General features: G+C 34.6%; 1 protein-coding gene across 3 annotated transcripts in view; it reads left to right on the top strand.

Annotated features, from left to right (window-relative positions):
• COL4A5 (collagen type IV alpha 5 chain) overlaps window positions 1-16,703 on the top strand; it is a 214,511-nt gene that overhangs the window by 123,582 nt on the left and 74,226 nt on the right. For all 3 annotated transcript variants that reach the window (XR_009050252.1, XM_057717836.1, XM_057717835.1), the window contains 11 exons: window positions 1,029-1,064; window positions 1,162-1,203; window positions 1,364-1,456; window positions 2,714-2,767; window positions 2,864-2,920; window positions 3,206-3,250; window positions 4,817-4,870; window positions 6,429-6,470; window positions 8,514-8,646; window positions 13,661-13,834; window positions 14,175-14,258. Coding sequence is in view for 2 of the 3 variants with exons in the window: in XM_057717836.1 (XP_057573819.1) it covers window positions 1,029-1,064; window positions 1,162-1,203; window positions 1,364-1,456; window positions 2,714-2,767; window positions 2,864-2,920; window positions 3,206-3,250; window positions 4,817-4,870; window positions 6,429-6,470; window positions 8,514-8,646; window positions 13,661-13,834; window positions 14,175-14,258 (814 nt within the window). In the remaining variant the exon portion in view is untranslated. The remainder of the gene's footprint in view (window positions 1-1,028; window positions 1,065-1,161; window positions 1,204-1,363; window positions 1,457-2,713; window positions 2,768-2,863; window positions 2,921-3,205; window positions 3,251-4,816; window positions 4,871-6,428; window positions 6,471-8,513; window positions 8,647-13,660; window positions 13,835-14,174; window positions 14,259-16,703) is intronic.

The following is a 16,703-nucleotide window of genomic DNA, read 5'->3' as shown; positions in this document are numbered from 1 at the left end:
GTCATGTTTTAGACTTAGAGCTTTGCTGTTGCCCTCTTAAAAGGGCAAGAAAATTGTACTTCAGTCAAAGTAATTTCTCATGTGCCACTCTATCCCTCATCTTCCATATATTTAAGTGACAGTTTTCATTATACCTTTATAGATTGTAATTTTTGCTTGTGACAATTGGTCCTCTATTCGTGAATGAAGGAAATAACATTCGATAAATACTAGAAGATCTACCAGAAGAAGATTGTGATTTCTGCTTTTTTGGAAATCTTTGGGAGAGGATTAGAAAACTTCTCTGTTTAGCTTGTTTTAGTTGTAGATGTCTTGCAGAACGTGAGATTCTGGACCATGGCACTTTTTCCTAACTCTGTTATTACACCCTTGGCCTACCTTAGGTGTATTGTTACACCTTGAATTTCCTTAACTCTTGTGGCCACATGACAGATTCACTCTGAACTTCTTAATGTCCCTGCAATTAACAGGGACAGATGAAGCAAAGTCTTACAAATGCCACCAAGGTACAATATGTAAATAAATAGGTCAGTTGACATCAAGAAGTGATATACTTGGACAGACAAATGCCAATTTAACTTTTCAAACCTTGAAACATTCTCAAATATACAAAGATTTTATAAAATAAAACTGGACTGAAAACATAAACACATGCTTTTTAGAACTAGACAGTTAATTGTCTTAGGGTACCTAAATTTAACCTATAATTCTGATATGATAAATTTGATGTTTGTTGAGATTAATTTTAGTATTGATTTTTTTGGCACAAGTGCTATCCCTCTGCCTCTACCCATCCTTGCATTTCTTCCTCCGCCCAATTGTAGCCGTTATGAGAAGTCTCCACAATCATCTAGTTTCTTTAAATCAATTTAAGTGTGTGTCTCTGACCAGAAAACAATGAGAAAAAAACCCAGGAAATACTATTTTGAAGGGCTTTTTCAGTCCTCACTTTTTATGAAACCAAATAATTTTTTAATATACTCATTAATATAACACTTTTTTCCCTTTTCCGTGTCTTTTATTCTTAGGGCCCTCCTGGCCCACCAGGACTTCCAGGACCAAAGGTAGTTTTATTTAATTTTATTTTTTTACATCTTTTATTTGGTGTGGATTATTTTTGTTATTGTCAGTGAGGTTTTAAATTGAAATCTCTCTCTTCAGGGGAATATGGGCTTAAATTTCCAGGGACCCAAGGGTGAAAAAGTGAGTAAAGAAGAAAATTGATTATTTAGCCCTCAAGTTTTTCCTTTCATAGTCATTTGAACTTGTGTTTTTGCTTTTTGCAACTGACTTAGCTTACATGTTATATTATTGTCTGTTTGAACTATGAAATAATCACTTTCTTGTTTTATCTTGCAAACAGGGTGAGCAAGGTCTTCAGGGCCCCCCTGGGCCACCTGGGCAGATCAGTGAACAGAAAAGACCAATTGATGTAGAGTTTCAGAAAGGAGATCAGGTGAGTATGTAGGGAGGAAATCAGTGAATATCTTGCTATGAAAGTGGCATTCCATTAAAATGTATTATTACAAGCCAGAATAAGGTTATATGTGAAAATCTTTTTGAAATAACAAGGATTTGAGATAATTAAAATTTTAAAATAGTCTGATTGAGATATACTTTGTATACCATACAATTCACCCATTTGAAGTGCACAATTGCATTTTTTTAGTATATTCACAGGGTAGTGAAATCATCACTACAGTCTAATTTTAGAACATTCTCATGAGCCCCCTCCAACAAAACCCCATACCTATTAGTTGTCACTCCCCATTTCTCCTCAAACTCTTGAGCCCTGGGCAACCACTTATCTAATTTTTGGCTCTGTAGATTTGCCTATTTTGTACATTTTATATAAATGGAATCATATACTATATGGTCTTCTCTATCTGGTTTCTTTTACTTATCATAATGTTTTCAAGTTCATCCATGTTGTAGCATGTATTGGTGCTTTGTTCCTTTTTATGGCTGAATAATATTCCTTTGTGTGTATATTCCACATTTTGCTTATTAATTCATCAGTTGATGCACACTTGGATTTTTTTCCCCATTTTTGGCTATTATAATACCTTTATATACAAAATCAAGTCATGGTAAGATAGTCATTGTTTTAGATGACTGTGTTCTCTACATTTCACTGATAAGTGGGGAGAAAGATGGTATTACTCTATTAAACCTTGTGTTTAGAAATAATTTTCTGATACATTGCTTCTACTAGAATAGATGAGATCAACCACATCTTTTATAGAATAATGGCTCACCCTTCAATAGAGTGTATGCACTGTTTCACTTAAAGGCTAATAAGAAAGTTAAGAATAAAGGACAAATTATATGGAAACTCTACCATCAATATGTATCGGGCCATTTAAATCTCTGCCAGAATGTATGTGTGTTATATAGCTCCCAAATCTCCAAGTTTTAGGTACTCTTGCTTTTTATGAAATATTTTGTAAGAATAAAAAATCATTAATACCTGAAGTGTTTTCTTGCTATTTACCTCAAAACTTGGCTTGTACATGCACTAAAAATTAACTGAAATGAGCAAATATGGCTCTAGATTTTTTTCCTAGTAGATTTCAACTTTGAACTTGAAACATCTTGTTATCGTTGGTTATATTACATGAGCCTATAGTTCAGCTAGTTAAAAGTGTTCCTAGCTAGCTCTAATACTAACAGTATTAATATTGGTTTCCTTTTCCTCCCTACTACTGCACAGGGACTTCCTGGTGACCGAGGGCCTCCTGGACCTCCAGGGATACGTGGTCCTCCAGTAAGTAAGCTAAAATTCTTCAGCATCATTTAATGTAAATTGGTATTGACACACAGTACTCCATGAACCAATGTAAAATTGCTTTTGTATGTACAGGGTCCTCCAGGTGGTGTGAAAGGTGAGAAGGGTGAGCAAGGAGAGCCTGGCAAAAGAGTAAGTGTTATGGCTACTAATACTCTTTGCAAAAAATTTTAAACGTGTCTATGTGTATGCATGTGCACACCAGTGCACACACACACGTGTGTCGTTTTTATCCTCTTAAATTCTGCTTTCATTGCCTAAAAACGTCATGACTGACATAGTCATTTATTTATTATAACATTGACATCCAAAAAGTATGCTTAAGAGAGTTCCAGGCAGGCAAAAGCATGTAATATTCTTTAACGTTATATTTCCAAATAACAAATTTTTATTCTTACGTTTCCTTGAATCCTATAGGGTAAACCGGGCAAAGATGGAGAGAATGGCCAACCAGGAATTCCAGTGAGTATTTAAAGCCCATCCCTTCCCTCAGAAAAAAAAAATGGCAACATTTGTACATGTTGGTAAAGAAGCAGGATGGCAAAGAGGCTTGGGTTTGGAAATAGTTTAAATGAATGGAAATTATCCTTTCTTTTTCTTTTCAATATGAATTTGAAATTTCTCTGTTTTTCAAGAAAGATTTTTGTCAGATTTATTGAGATACAATTTGTATACAGTAAACTGCACCATTTGTAGTATACAGTTCTGTCTTTTGCTAAACACATACAGTTTTATAACGATCTCCATAATAAAAAATAGCTGCCTCCCCTCAAAGGTTCTCTCATAATCTTTTGTAGTTATTCCCTACCCTTCCCCCCACCTCCCCTGGAAACAACTGATCTGTTCTCCATCCCTATAATACTGTCTATTCCAGAGTGTCATATAAATGGAGTCATATTGTATATAGCTTTTTGAATCAGAACCCTTTCGTATAGCATTAACACACTGTACTGTATATCAGTAGTTCATTCACTTTTAGCTGCCGACCAGTGTGTGGTTGTATGAATGTTCCAAGGTTTGTTTATGCATTTATCCATTGAAGGATATTTTGGTTGTTTCTGATTTTGGCTGTCATAAACTGCTAAAAACATTCACATACTTTCTTTGTGTGAATGTATGTTTTTTCAGTAAAAGTTTTACCATATAATTCTAATTACTACCCAAAAAAAGAGGAAAATGAAAATATGCAAATCCAGGAACATTATTTTAGGCAGCCTTGGTATCAAGAGTATCCACCATAGATGTTAAAAGAGGTTTCCAAGGACAGATAGAAAATTTGATGAAATTTGCAGACTATTCTGAAGGAAAGGGAGTGTTCTTAACAAGACTAGAAGTTGTAAGTAATAAAGTCAGATAAATTGATTTCCAGATGATTTTCCTGCATAAGTAGTCCTCAGCTTATAAACTCTAGATTCACCAATGGCTTAAAACATATAGAATGGCATGAGGGGCATTAAATACAGGGCCTCAGTTACTGGGTTCCTTTGAAACAATGATTTAGGCAGCCATGATGTTCAGCAATTGCCTCTGATTGTTTTTGACAGATATCTCCAGGGAAAAGGCTCTTCTCTGTTTGCTCTGGGAGAACTAAAACTAGGTCAAATAAAGATAGTCTTGCAAGTGGGATCTTTGGGGGGAACCACCAGACAGGTCAAAAATGGCAGTTCTCTGGGAATGGGGCTTTGAAGAAACTTCAGCCTGGTTCCTTCCGTTCCAGTTGCTGCTGCGCTGCTGGTTTTTACCTTGATTGTGTGTGAGCTGTTGGTTTTCAAGGCTACTGCAGAACTGAGGAAAGGAGATGGAAACAGAGCCACAAACCTCTGTGTTTTTACTAAGATTCAATCTTGTATTTTTTTTTCAAGAAACACTTCCTGGATTGCTGCAAGGCTTTGGTTAATTTCTAGAGTTCTAAAAAGGTTGACTTTTACCATTTTTGCCAGTGTCCTTGTTGCTTTTATGGAGGAGAAGATATTTGGAGGTCCTTACTCCACCATTTTTGCTGATGTCACTGTCTTCTATGTTTTAAAGGGTTTGCCTGGTGATCCTGGTTACCCTGGTGAACCAGGAAGGGAAGGAGAAAAGGTAAGAATTTTAATACTTTGAAGTGACTGGTTTTATTCTAGTTAGCACAGTCCTTTTCTTGGCCAAGTTTGAGTTGTAAATGAAAAAAATCTAAATAACTAGCTTTTGTATTCAAAACATACCTTCTTTATCCATATTTTGGTGTTGCTCCCTTTTCTTTTATACCGGTTCCTCTAGATTTTCATTCACTATCCTGAATCACAGTCCATGTGATAGAAATACATGGAGAATTGTTTAACTTTAGCATTTCCATTGTTAAAAGTTGATGCCTTTCTTTGAGCATGTATCGGCGAAACTTTTGTTCTCCAGAAAGAGGATTCAGCACTATTTTAGTGAGGTCCTCATACTAAAAAGGCTTATAGCTGTGAACTTAGAATGTTGCCACTAAACATTTCCATTCTCTATGGAGTTATTGTCTAGAAGTCTGTGGCTAATTCTTTGTTGTGTTTTGTTTTTTTTTTTTCATTTGGCTATGCAGCCTGACTGAAGTCATTTATTTAGCTACCTATTTTAAAAGTGACTTTGAAAGAATGTATGAAGCACACAATTCTGTTTATAGCAAATCACAAAATATCCAGTTTTCCAATCTCTCTGATCTTTAATTGCTTTCTATGAAAACCAAAACTGAAAAGCTTTGTTTTGCAGGCAAGGAGGGAAAGGTATTACAAACTTAAATGTACCCAGAGGGCACCTGTTTTAATGGTGGTTTATCTCTAAACTCTAGCTTGGCTTTAGAGGCACAGCTAGAATAAAGGAAGATAATAAATACTCAGAGAAGAGAATTCTGTTTTTCTAGTTGTAAGTAAAGTTATAGGACAGAGTGTCTTCTTAAACTAAAAGGAGCTTATAGATGAAAGATTCCAATGAACAAGTCTAAAATGAGAATAAAGATGTGAGAGAGACATTGGGTCTTGGCTAATAGAGTAACAGTTGAATACTGTGTTCTTCAGCTATTGTAGCTACTGGTTAAGGATAAACAGTTTTGTCTGAATTTGTCTTCCATTAGATTCTAAGAGCAAAGTCACAAAAGTAATTATGATTTATTAACTGTTCCTGATGATATTTAAGTCCATCTGCTCTAAAATATGTCACAGGTGGAAATGACACTAAACTTATGCCCTTAACACGTTTTTTGAAAGGGAGCATGGCTTTATGTTAAAAAAAAAAAAAGTAATGATTTTTGCTGATTCTAGCTGATACCAGTTTTTAAATTCAGCATCTTCTTTATATAGAGTATTTACAGTTTGCTGAAAAATAGGTATCCTAAAATCAAAGGACGTTACAGCTAGACATACCTTAGAGGTCTGGTCTACATGTAAGGCAGAGAAGTTAATTGATTTGGTAAACATCATATAGCTTATAAATCTGAGCCAACATCACAGGTCTTCCTAGGCATAGCTAAGTACTGTTTCATTAACTCATTTTGTATTTCTCTTTGAGATATTTTATTATGAATTTCCGGGTCTTTATGAAACTTAGTTATCTGTTATATCTTTGAGGAAATTGATGTTTTCATGTGATTTTTTTTACTAACCTATTTTACAATTGTATTGAACAGGGCCAAAAAGGTGACATTGGCCCAACTGGGCCTCCTGGACTTGTAAGTTTTTTTTTTCTTTCAGGTTTTATTTATTAAATTTATTAGTGCATTTTAATTTTTGTCTTAATTATATACTCCGTACCTTTTCCTCATAGAACACAAAATTCCAAGATCAACCTCTCCTGGCTTAAAAGTCTTTACGTCCAAAACTTCAGTGATGTTGACCTCAAAGTCTTTGCATTGTTCTGCCTGTGTATTACTTCTGCATAATAAAGGTCCAAAATTGTGGCATTAGGTTGTTTTGCATCCTGATTGCCAAACCATTTCTCAAGTAACCAGCAGGTGGTGCAAGTGTTGCTTACAAAGGTTCAAAAAAAAAAAAAAACTGTTGGGGACCTAGGGATTGGTCCTTTCCCCTGCAGAGCTCAGGGTAAAGATGGATTTGGTCTTAATAGGTTTTCTCAATTTGTAATTGTCTGATTCACACCTCTTTCTTCCCTGGGTGTGTGGCTTCTAGGGGCTCTTAATAAGAAATGTAGGAAACTGCTCTATAGAAAAATACTTGAGGGGTTTACAAATTTTCTGTCATGTTTGCATTCACCATGAAATTCTAGTCAAATATATTTTCATTCTTCTTAAGAATAATATCACTGTTGCAGTTGACATACTGGTTTTCCTTTCACTGAAATGTGCTAAGACTCTTTAGGTTTCACTGAAGCTGCAAAGAGGCAAGTGCCATAAAACCTGTAGGTTCAGACATTTGAATAACATTCATTTAATTGTTTTTGTCCATAGTGAGTCTCAGATATTGATACTTTGTGCTTTACCAAATCTAATGAGGATGTACTTAAAGAAGATCTTAGACAATTTTTATTCACTTTCATTTTTAAATCAGTTTTACTTCTCTAAGAAGTAATTTCTCTAAAAAATGAGATGATTAAATTTTGATGAACATCAGAAGAAATGGAAATTTTGGGAGTGCAATCCTATCCAACAGCTCACTTCCCCTTTTGAACTGCTGTCCCAGTTCTAGGTCCCACAAATTTCAGTGTCCGTTTGTCTGAATATTTCTTATATCCAAAGGAGCCAGGATGAATATCTCACTTTGCCAGTAGGTGATGATTTCTATCTCAGACTGATAGTTTCTTAAATCTAAAGCTTACTTTACTTTTATAGCACTATGAAGTTAATTTCTTTATATTTAGATTATTTAATATAAAATTATTTAGGCATGAGGTTCTAAGAAGATAGAAAGGGAATGATCAGCTAGTTGATTTTAATTAACAAAGCCTTCCTGGAAGAGATGTTTTCTTTTTTTCTTTTTCTTTTAAGAAGAAGAGGAAAGAAATTTGGGTTGACAAAGAGCAAAGAGAAAGATTGGGGAAAGACATTATAGATGTTTAGAATGGCATATTCAAAGGTAAAAGCAAGAATGTGTAATATGCATGAAGTGGTTATAATCAGACCTCACTCTCCTAAAAAGTCATTGCTAGGAATAACAAGACATGAAACAGGTGAGAGAGGTATTGGGAGTGAGGAGTGACTTGACAGAGTCCAGGGTTAAAAGTGATATCAGATGTAGTAAGAAGTAGTGAGCAATTTTGAGTCCTTTAACAGGCTAACACAGAAAAATTGGTTTTTAAGGAAGCGTGTCCACATAGTAGCTTTGGATTAAAGGGAACAAGCTCAGAGTTGCTTCTCTTAGTCCAAGTGTGAGGTAACTATAGAAGCTGTTGCAGCAAGAAAGAAGGGGACACATTGGAAAGCCAATTCTTTTGTAGTAAAGAATTGTCAAGCTCAGGTGATTGGAATGAATTGAATGTGAATTATAAGATAGGAGACATCAAACATAATTCTAGTTCTGTAAGCCTGGGGCTCAGAAGGAGGGTAATATTAGTACTGGCATTGAACATTTTCTAATCTGTTGAAGCATAGAAGTGATATAGAATGTGACTCACAATCTATGTAAGTAGCCTTGATGATTTTGCATCTGAATACTTTGTGAAAATGATGCATTGTAATCATATGTAGCAGCTAGGTTATTTTCAGAAGAACAAGTCTCTTCCTCTTTGAATTCCTTTAATTTTTTCTTTCATAATAAAGGTAATTCCTAAGCCTGGAACTGGTGTAACTGTAGGAGAAAAAGGAAACATTGGGTTACCTGGCTTGCCTGGAGAAAAAGGAGAGCGAGGATTTCCTGGAATACAGGGTCCACCTGGCCTTCCTGGACCTCCAGGTAAAAGAGACTGTACTGTACTTAATACCCTTGTGTTTATAGTATCTTTACTAATCCATGTATACAGTATTATCTATCATACTAGTTCCAGGGTGCGCATGGCAGTAGAAGACATAAGTATTTCTTAATTAACAACTCCTACTGTAACCTTTCTCACCAAGTTTCTCACCTGTACTTTAAAAAAAAAGCAGAATTACTTGAATAGTGTCCTTTTACCCTAAAAAAATACTATCTCTACCTTTTGTTATTAATAAATTATACCAAACAGTAGTACGAGCCAAAAATTAATCATAACACCTTTCATGCTGTTATGGAAGGGAACATTGTGCTAATAATGCCTAGTTATGTAAGATTTACTGTATTTTTATATAGTAAAGAGCACTACCCACTTAGAATTCCAGAAACATCTATCTAGAAATCACCATGGTGGTTTTGCTAAGTTTTGCATCATTCCCTTGTTGAAGATACACAGTGTAGTAGAGCATTTCTAACTTGGCCACAAACTAAGCAGTACCCTTGTTCAGCATGTTTATTTGGATGTTCTCTGAAATGAGGTGATAGTACGGACTTATGTAAAATTTGAAAAAAACACCTGGTACAGTATCTGTTACACATACATGTTTAATAAATTGTGGTTACTTTTCCTTCAAAAATATTTGGCTAGTGGAATATTAACATGATGAGATGAGTGACACTCAGTGTTCCTCCCAAGAAGAAGGAGAATAAATCATGGGTCCCCTTTTGCTCTGTCTGCACTTTGGATTTCTAACTTTAAGATAGTGGACTAAACACATACTCTTTCCGGAAAATTGAGATAAGGAATTCTCCAAGGATTTAGCAAAAAAGTTAGTGTTAGATAATATGAACTAAAATTTAAGACACACAAAGGATAAACCTAGAAGTCCCAAAATCCAGCATGAAGGAGTTCAAGGAGAGAATAGGATGAGAAGCAATATTTGAAAAATTAATGGCTGAGAATTTCTTCCCATTAAAAACTGATTCCCTGTGAAAAGGCTTATGAATGACGAAGCAAACGTAAAATAATAATAACACAAAAATACATAACTAGACATTTTAGGGACATTTTAGAATTTAAGGATAAAAGGAAATTCTTAAAAACTGTCTGAGAGCAAAGGCAGATCACCTACAAAGCAATGAGAGTCAGAGGAAGATAATGGAGCACATTTTTAAAGTAATAAAGAAAAATAACTATGAATTTGAGATTCTATATTATATCAAACTATCATCCTAGTGTGAAGATGGGATACTTAGAAAGTTTACTACCTCCAGATCTTCTCTGAAATAGTTACTGGAGGTTTTACTCCAAGAAGAGGAAAATGAATTCAGGATGAAGGTGGGGGTGGGGTGGGTAAGATACAAGAACCAATGATTAGGAAAGATATTAACAAATATTTTAAGTCTAAATAAGTATTGATCATAAAAAATAACAGAAATATTTTAAGTAACAATATGGGAGTATAATTGTATACATTACTAACACAGGATGTGGAGGTACAGAGAGAGTGGGGACGTGAAGGATAAGGTTTTTTGTCTTGTTAGAGGGAGAGAATAGAAATATTATTAACTCTGCAAGTTTTTTGAAAAATATAGGTTTTAGTGCACAGTTAAACATTTTAATAGTAACCACTAGAAAAGAATAGAAACAATATACATTACTTACTCACTGAGGAAAGAAGATGACCAAAAACCTTGATCTATGTAATACAAACTAGGATTGGGACAAAACAGACACAGATAAACCTGAATAAACAGAAAAAAAATAAATAAAAGGACAAGAAGTTAAAAATAAAGCAGTAACTCCAACAAATGTGAGAGGACTAAACACTGATTAATAGGCAGAAACTAAAATAAAACTGGAATAAAAGTATATGCTGTGCACAGTAGACATATCTAAAGTAAAACAACATAGAAAATTTGAAAATAAAGCAATGTGAAGATATTAAGCAAATGCTACCAAAAGGAAAGCTGGTTTAGCAATTCTAATATAGTATGAAATCGAATTCAATGCAAAAATGCATTAAAAGACAGATATTTCATATGGATAAATAGACAGATTGTACCACAGTGATGTAAAAGTCATGAAACTTGCGCATCTAAAAATATAGCTTTGAATATGGAAAGTGAAAACTGATAAACTGCAAGGCATAAATTGGAACTCCCCAATTTATCAAGTAGGTGAAAAATAAATAAGGATATAAATGATTTGAGCAACACAATCAAGCTGTATTTATTGGGGTAGAGAGAAAAACTGTGTGTGTAGCAGAGAATGTACATTCTTTCAAACATACATGATGCATTTTTACAAATTGATTCTATTAGACCAGAAAAAATATTTTAAAATTATATGCAGGCCAAGCTCTGTGACCACAGTGAAATGAAATCAGAAATTAACAACAACAAGCACCAAATATTTGTATTTTAAAGTGCACATTTCTAAATAACTCTAGAGGTAGAGGATACAGAAATGGAGATGGCGAACTACTAAATGCTAAACAACCTCATATCAAAACTCATTAAATGCAGCCAAAAGTCATACCCTTAATTTGTCACAAAATTAGATATAACTAAAAATAAATGAGCTAAGTTGGAAAAATAATAAGCAATAAAACAAGCACATGCCATTTGCAGCAACGCGTGTGGACCTAGAGATTGTCATAGTGAGTGAAATAAGTCAGAAAGAGAAAGACAAATATATCGCTTATATGTGAAATCTGAAAAGAAAGGGTACAAATGAACTTGTCTATAAAGCAGAAATAGAGTTACAGATACAGAAAACAAATTTATGGTTCCCAGGGGGTAAGGGGAAGAGGGATAAATTGGGAGATGGGGATTGATATATACACGCTACTCTATATAAAATAGATAACTAATAAAGATCTACTGTGTAGCACAGGGAACTCTACTCAGTGCTCTGTAATGACCTATATGGGAAAAGAATCTGAAAAAGAATGGATATATGTATTTGTGTAACTGATTCACTTTGCTGTACACCTGAAAGTAACACAACATTGTAAATCAACTATACTCCAATACAATTAAAAAAAAAAAAAACAAGCACAAGCAAAACAGAAGGAAAAACTTGATAAAGGTAAAAATATGATCAAGATAAAGGAAAGAGAAGGCACAAATAAAATCAGTAGAGAAAAAGGATTATTACCATAAATACAATTAAAAAATTTAAATTACAAGAAAACTATAAAACTGTCAATATATTTGAAGTTCTAGATGACAGATACATTCCTCATGAAACAGAATACATAAATTAATAAAATTTGCCTGAGAAAGTAGGACACCTAAGTAGATCAATTACCGTAGATGATTTTGAAACATTAAAGGTCTCCATGAAAAAGCATTGGTTTCGTGGGTGGTTTTAGAGTTTTATGGATGAATCCTACCAAGTTCTTGAGCAGGTAATTCTCATAGTTTACAAACTGTTTCAGAACATTTTTTTTAAAAAGGAAATTCAGTTTAAAAGTATTGATACCAAACCACCAAGGAGATACACTGGAAATAACTATAGGTCAATATCATTTATGAATGTAGAAGTAACAGTCTTAAATAAAATATTATCAAGTCAGTTGAGAAGTATATTAAATAATATATTATGACCAAATAGATTTTACCCAAGATTGCAAGGATGGTTCAGCATTACTGTAATTGTACTACAATAATTTATTAAAAGAGAATAAGCCAGTAGATACAAAGAAAACAGTAAAATTCAGTACCGATTCATTTTTAAAAGGAAAAAAAAATTCTCAACCTAAGATTAAAAGGGAACTATGTTAACTTGATGAAGCTATCTACTTCATACAGGAAGTACAGGGCTGTGCAGGAAATGTCACACTTCGCAGTGAAGCAGCAGGAGCATTCTCCTTCAAGCCAAAAATAAGATAAAGATGCGGTCAGCAATACTGTTTGTTCTTATACTGAAGATCCCAGCCAATGTACTAAGTCTGGAAGAAAAAAAGAAGTATGTGGATGGAAAACAAAAACAAAAAGCAAACCAAATTTTGGTTATTCACAAGCCGTGTGACAATCTGCCCACAGAGCCTAAAAGAATCAAATGACAAATTACCAGAACTTAGAATGTTTGCAATGTAGCCAAATATGGGTTGCAAACTTAAATAATTTACCTTCCTCTAAACCAGCAGTGAAATAATTAAACATGTAAGAGGAGAAAATCCAGTTAACAGTAGTAACAGCAATAAAATTCACATTAGCAATCAAATTTACCCATGAAAAAACCAAAGATGTGTAAGATTTCTTTGCATAACTTTGTAAAATACTATTAAATGATATAAAATAAATAAATGGAAAGATATAATACTAAATTATTACTTGATGTGAGAACTCAATATTATATACAGGTGATTCTACCAAGATATAATATTTAAATTTGAATTAATTTCATTCAAACTTCCAATGGTTTTTTTAAAATGAAACTGACAAGCTGATTCTGAAATTCATTTAGAATAGTAAATTTGTAAGTGTGGTGAAGATGGTTTTAAAATGAACAAAGATGGATGTATTTTCCTTACCAGTTTTGAAAACATTATAAAGCTGTAGTAATGAAAAAGTGTGTTAATGGTGCAGGAACAGATAGTGGAACAGAAGAATGTCCAGAAACAGAGCCACATTTACATCAGAACTTTGAGATGCCTCTTTTGCTCCTGAAAATGTCTTTCTAGTATTTCTCAGATTGCGCGATCATAGTGTCAAAGGAGAGTGAGTAGATAGTCAGTTATTAGTACATTTCCAAAAGTAATAAAGCTACTTTAAATTATTCTTTTTTATACTCAAACTGGTACTTACATTATTGGAACTTTCCATCTTTTCTCTAGATGTTGATTCTCATAAAAAAAAAAGAGAACATAACCAGTATTATACATGAAAGGAAGATCTTATCATTACTTAATGTCTCATTGAGACCCAAAGTAATATGTCTAAAATAAGATGATTTTGATCACTTTAACGGGTATTGTTTTTATCTTAGGGCTTGCAGTTATAGGTCCTCCTGGACCCCCTGGCTTTCCTGGGGAAAGAGGCCAGAAAGGCGATGAAGGTCCACCTGGAATTTCCATTCCTGGATCTCCTGGACTTGATGGACAGCCTGGGGCTCCTGGCCTTCCAGGACCTCCTGGCCCTCCTGGCCCTCACATCCCTCCTAGTAAGCTATACTTGTCTCCTGTTAAGTTCTATTGTTGTTTGTTTTGTCTTTATTTATAAGTAAAGCTAGCTGAAGGTTGGCATCATTCTTTGTATTTCTGATAGCTAAATATTCTTCCACTGCTTCTACTTTTGATTTTTGGTGATTCTTTGATATTTAAATTTGTTCTTCAAATTATCACTAATATTATATCTTCCATTTGTTTATAGGTAGTTGTATTACCGCAGAGAAATAACTGAAAATAGATCCTTTTTTCCCCTAGCCTATCAGACTTTTTTTGTTGAGTCTTTAGGATATTTTACAACAATTGGCTTGCTGTTCTTGCTTTATCTTATCTCAGGTGGTGAGATATGTGAAGCAGGCCCTCCTGGCCCTCCAGGATCTCCAGGTGATAGAGGACTCCAAGGAGAACAAGGAGTGAAAGGTTTGATTCCCATATTCCTTCATTCTTTCAAATCATCAGCAAAATCCCCTATATCCTCCACTCTACCACAGCCACTCACTCCCACGGTCGTATCCCAAGACCATACCTGACCAGTAATGCATACTTCCATATTTTGGTTTCCTGAATCTTGTTTTCTGACCACTATATCCTGTCTTTCTCACTACCTCTAATAACCTGATTCCAGCGTTACTTCAAACTAACTGAAACCTACCAACTTTGACTATCCCTCAACTTTTTGATGTCTTTTCTTGTCTCTTAACCCAGCTTAAATTCCATGATCAATCATTGTAATCAATCTCACGCATAAACTCTTGACTCCTTTGCGCTCCTTTCCTGCCACTGTACTCACTTGGAACAAAAGCACAGCCCTGGTAATTCCAAATTACTACCTCTTCTGAGCCCGCACCTTCTCTTCTCTCTTCAAACGTAATACCTGCTCTTCCATTCTCATTTAGTATTTTAGACTTTGCTTCGCCCTTCACTGACCACTTGAAGCAGCAACAGGAGAACTTTCACAGATTGCTGCCACCACCACACTTACCCGCCTATTTGCATCTGTGCCCCTATATCCTGCCTTCCTGCCTATTATTGTTACTGCTCTTATCTAAAGCAATTCTGTTTGTACAGGAGATTCCATTTCCTCTTGTTTCCCCCAAAGATTTCATGCCAGAAATCCTTGTCTCTCCTATATCATTAATCCCTTTTACTGGATCATTCCCAGCAGTATACAAATATGCTTTTTTTACCCATCTAAAAAATATTTTATCAGAATCCCACTTACCCTGCCAGATACTACTCTATTCCTCTGCTTCCATTTGCAGCAGAACTCTTCAGGAATTTTCGACTCACCATCTCTAGATAACTCCTTTCATTTTCTCTTAAATATACTCCAGCCAGGACTTTACTCCTCCCCTCCCCACCCATCATTCTATAGATGCTGCTTTTCTCAAAGTCATCAGCAGCCTATTCACTGCCAATTCAAATATCAAGTCTCAGTCCATTTTTTTCCTTGATTTTCCCATTCTTTAAACACTTTCTTCACTTAGTTTTCAGTATATAACATGCTCTGTTTTCCTTCCTACCTCCCTGGCATATTGTATATATTAGATGTATAGATATGTCTGTCTATATATAGATGTGTCTCTTCTTATACTCTGTCTCTATATCTCTCTGTGTCTATCATCTCACATGTAACTACAATCTAAATCAAAATATAGAATTTTTCCAGGACTCTAGAAGACTCTCTTGTGCATCCTAGTCAACACTCCCAAAGGTAACCACTGTTTTATCCTCAGTCAGACAGTTTGCCTAACCTCGAACTTTGTAGAAATGGAATTGTACAGTGTGAGCTCTTTTATGCCTTAATATTTTATCTGGTTTATTTTGCTTAATATTGTACCTGTGAGATATATCCATGTTTTTGTTTGTAGCAGTATTTTTTCACTGCTCTTTGGTATTTCATTGAATGAATATTCCAGAACATCCATTCTAATGTTAATGGACGTTTGGTCCGGAGCTATTATGAATAAAGCTGGTATGCACATTCTTATCTATATATATTTCATAGGACATAAGCATTCATTTCTGTTGTGTAAACCCAGTAATGGAATTGCTTGGTTATAGGGTAGGCATAGATTTTGATTCCATAAATATTACCAAACCACTTTACAAAGAGGATTTAGTTTCCATTTCCCTCACAACTTATTGGTGCTGAGCCTCTTTTCTTATAGTTTGTACATTCTCTTTGTAAAATACCTATCTTTTTCTATTTTTAACTGGGTTGTTGGATATATGTATCACAAATATATTTTCCCATCTTGTGACTTGCTTTTTTACTCGTGTCTTTTCTTGAACAGAAGTTGTTAATTAAAAGAAATCAAATTATTAACGTCCTCTTTTAGGGTTAGTGCTGTTTATCTTCTATTTTAGAAATCTTTGCTTTTCCCAAGGACCTGATGATATTCCTCTACGTTTTCTTCTAAAAGCTTTATCCTTTTGCCTTTTACATTTTGATCTTTGATCTGTCTTGGAGTCATCCTTGATTTCCCTGTTCTTTTGCATTCTATATATGATCCATGAGAAAACCCCATTGGCTCTACTTGCAGATATGTCCAGAATCTAACCAGTTCTCATCATGTTCGTTGCTGTTACTCTGGAATGAGCTACCATCTCTCCTAGGTCACTTCAGCAGTAGCCACTTACATGGTTACCCTGTTTCCATCCTTGTACTTAGATTATATTATTAACATAGCAACCAGAGTCATCCTTTTAAAACTTAAGTCATATCATGTTGCTTTTCTGTTTAATTTCTTCTCGTAGATTCTCATTTCACTCACAGTAAAAGCCACAGTCTTTATGGTGGCCTATGCGATATTTTATGATATGCCACTTGTTATAACCTCTCAACAGTCTAACCTGGTTCCT

This window comes from Hippopotamus amphibius, chromosome X, assembly GCF_030028045.1.
Source record: "Hippopotamus amphibius kiboko isolate mHipAmp2 chromosome X, mHipAmp2.hap2, whole genome shotgun sequence".
NCBI lineage: Eukaryota > Metazoa > Chordata > Mammalia > Artiodactyla > Hippopotamidae > Hippopotamus > Hippopotamus amphibius.
Note: the sequence above shows the minus strand (reverse complement) of the source record. Positions and strands in the feature narration are given on the sequence as shown.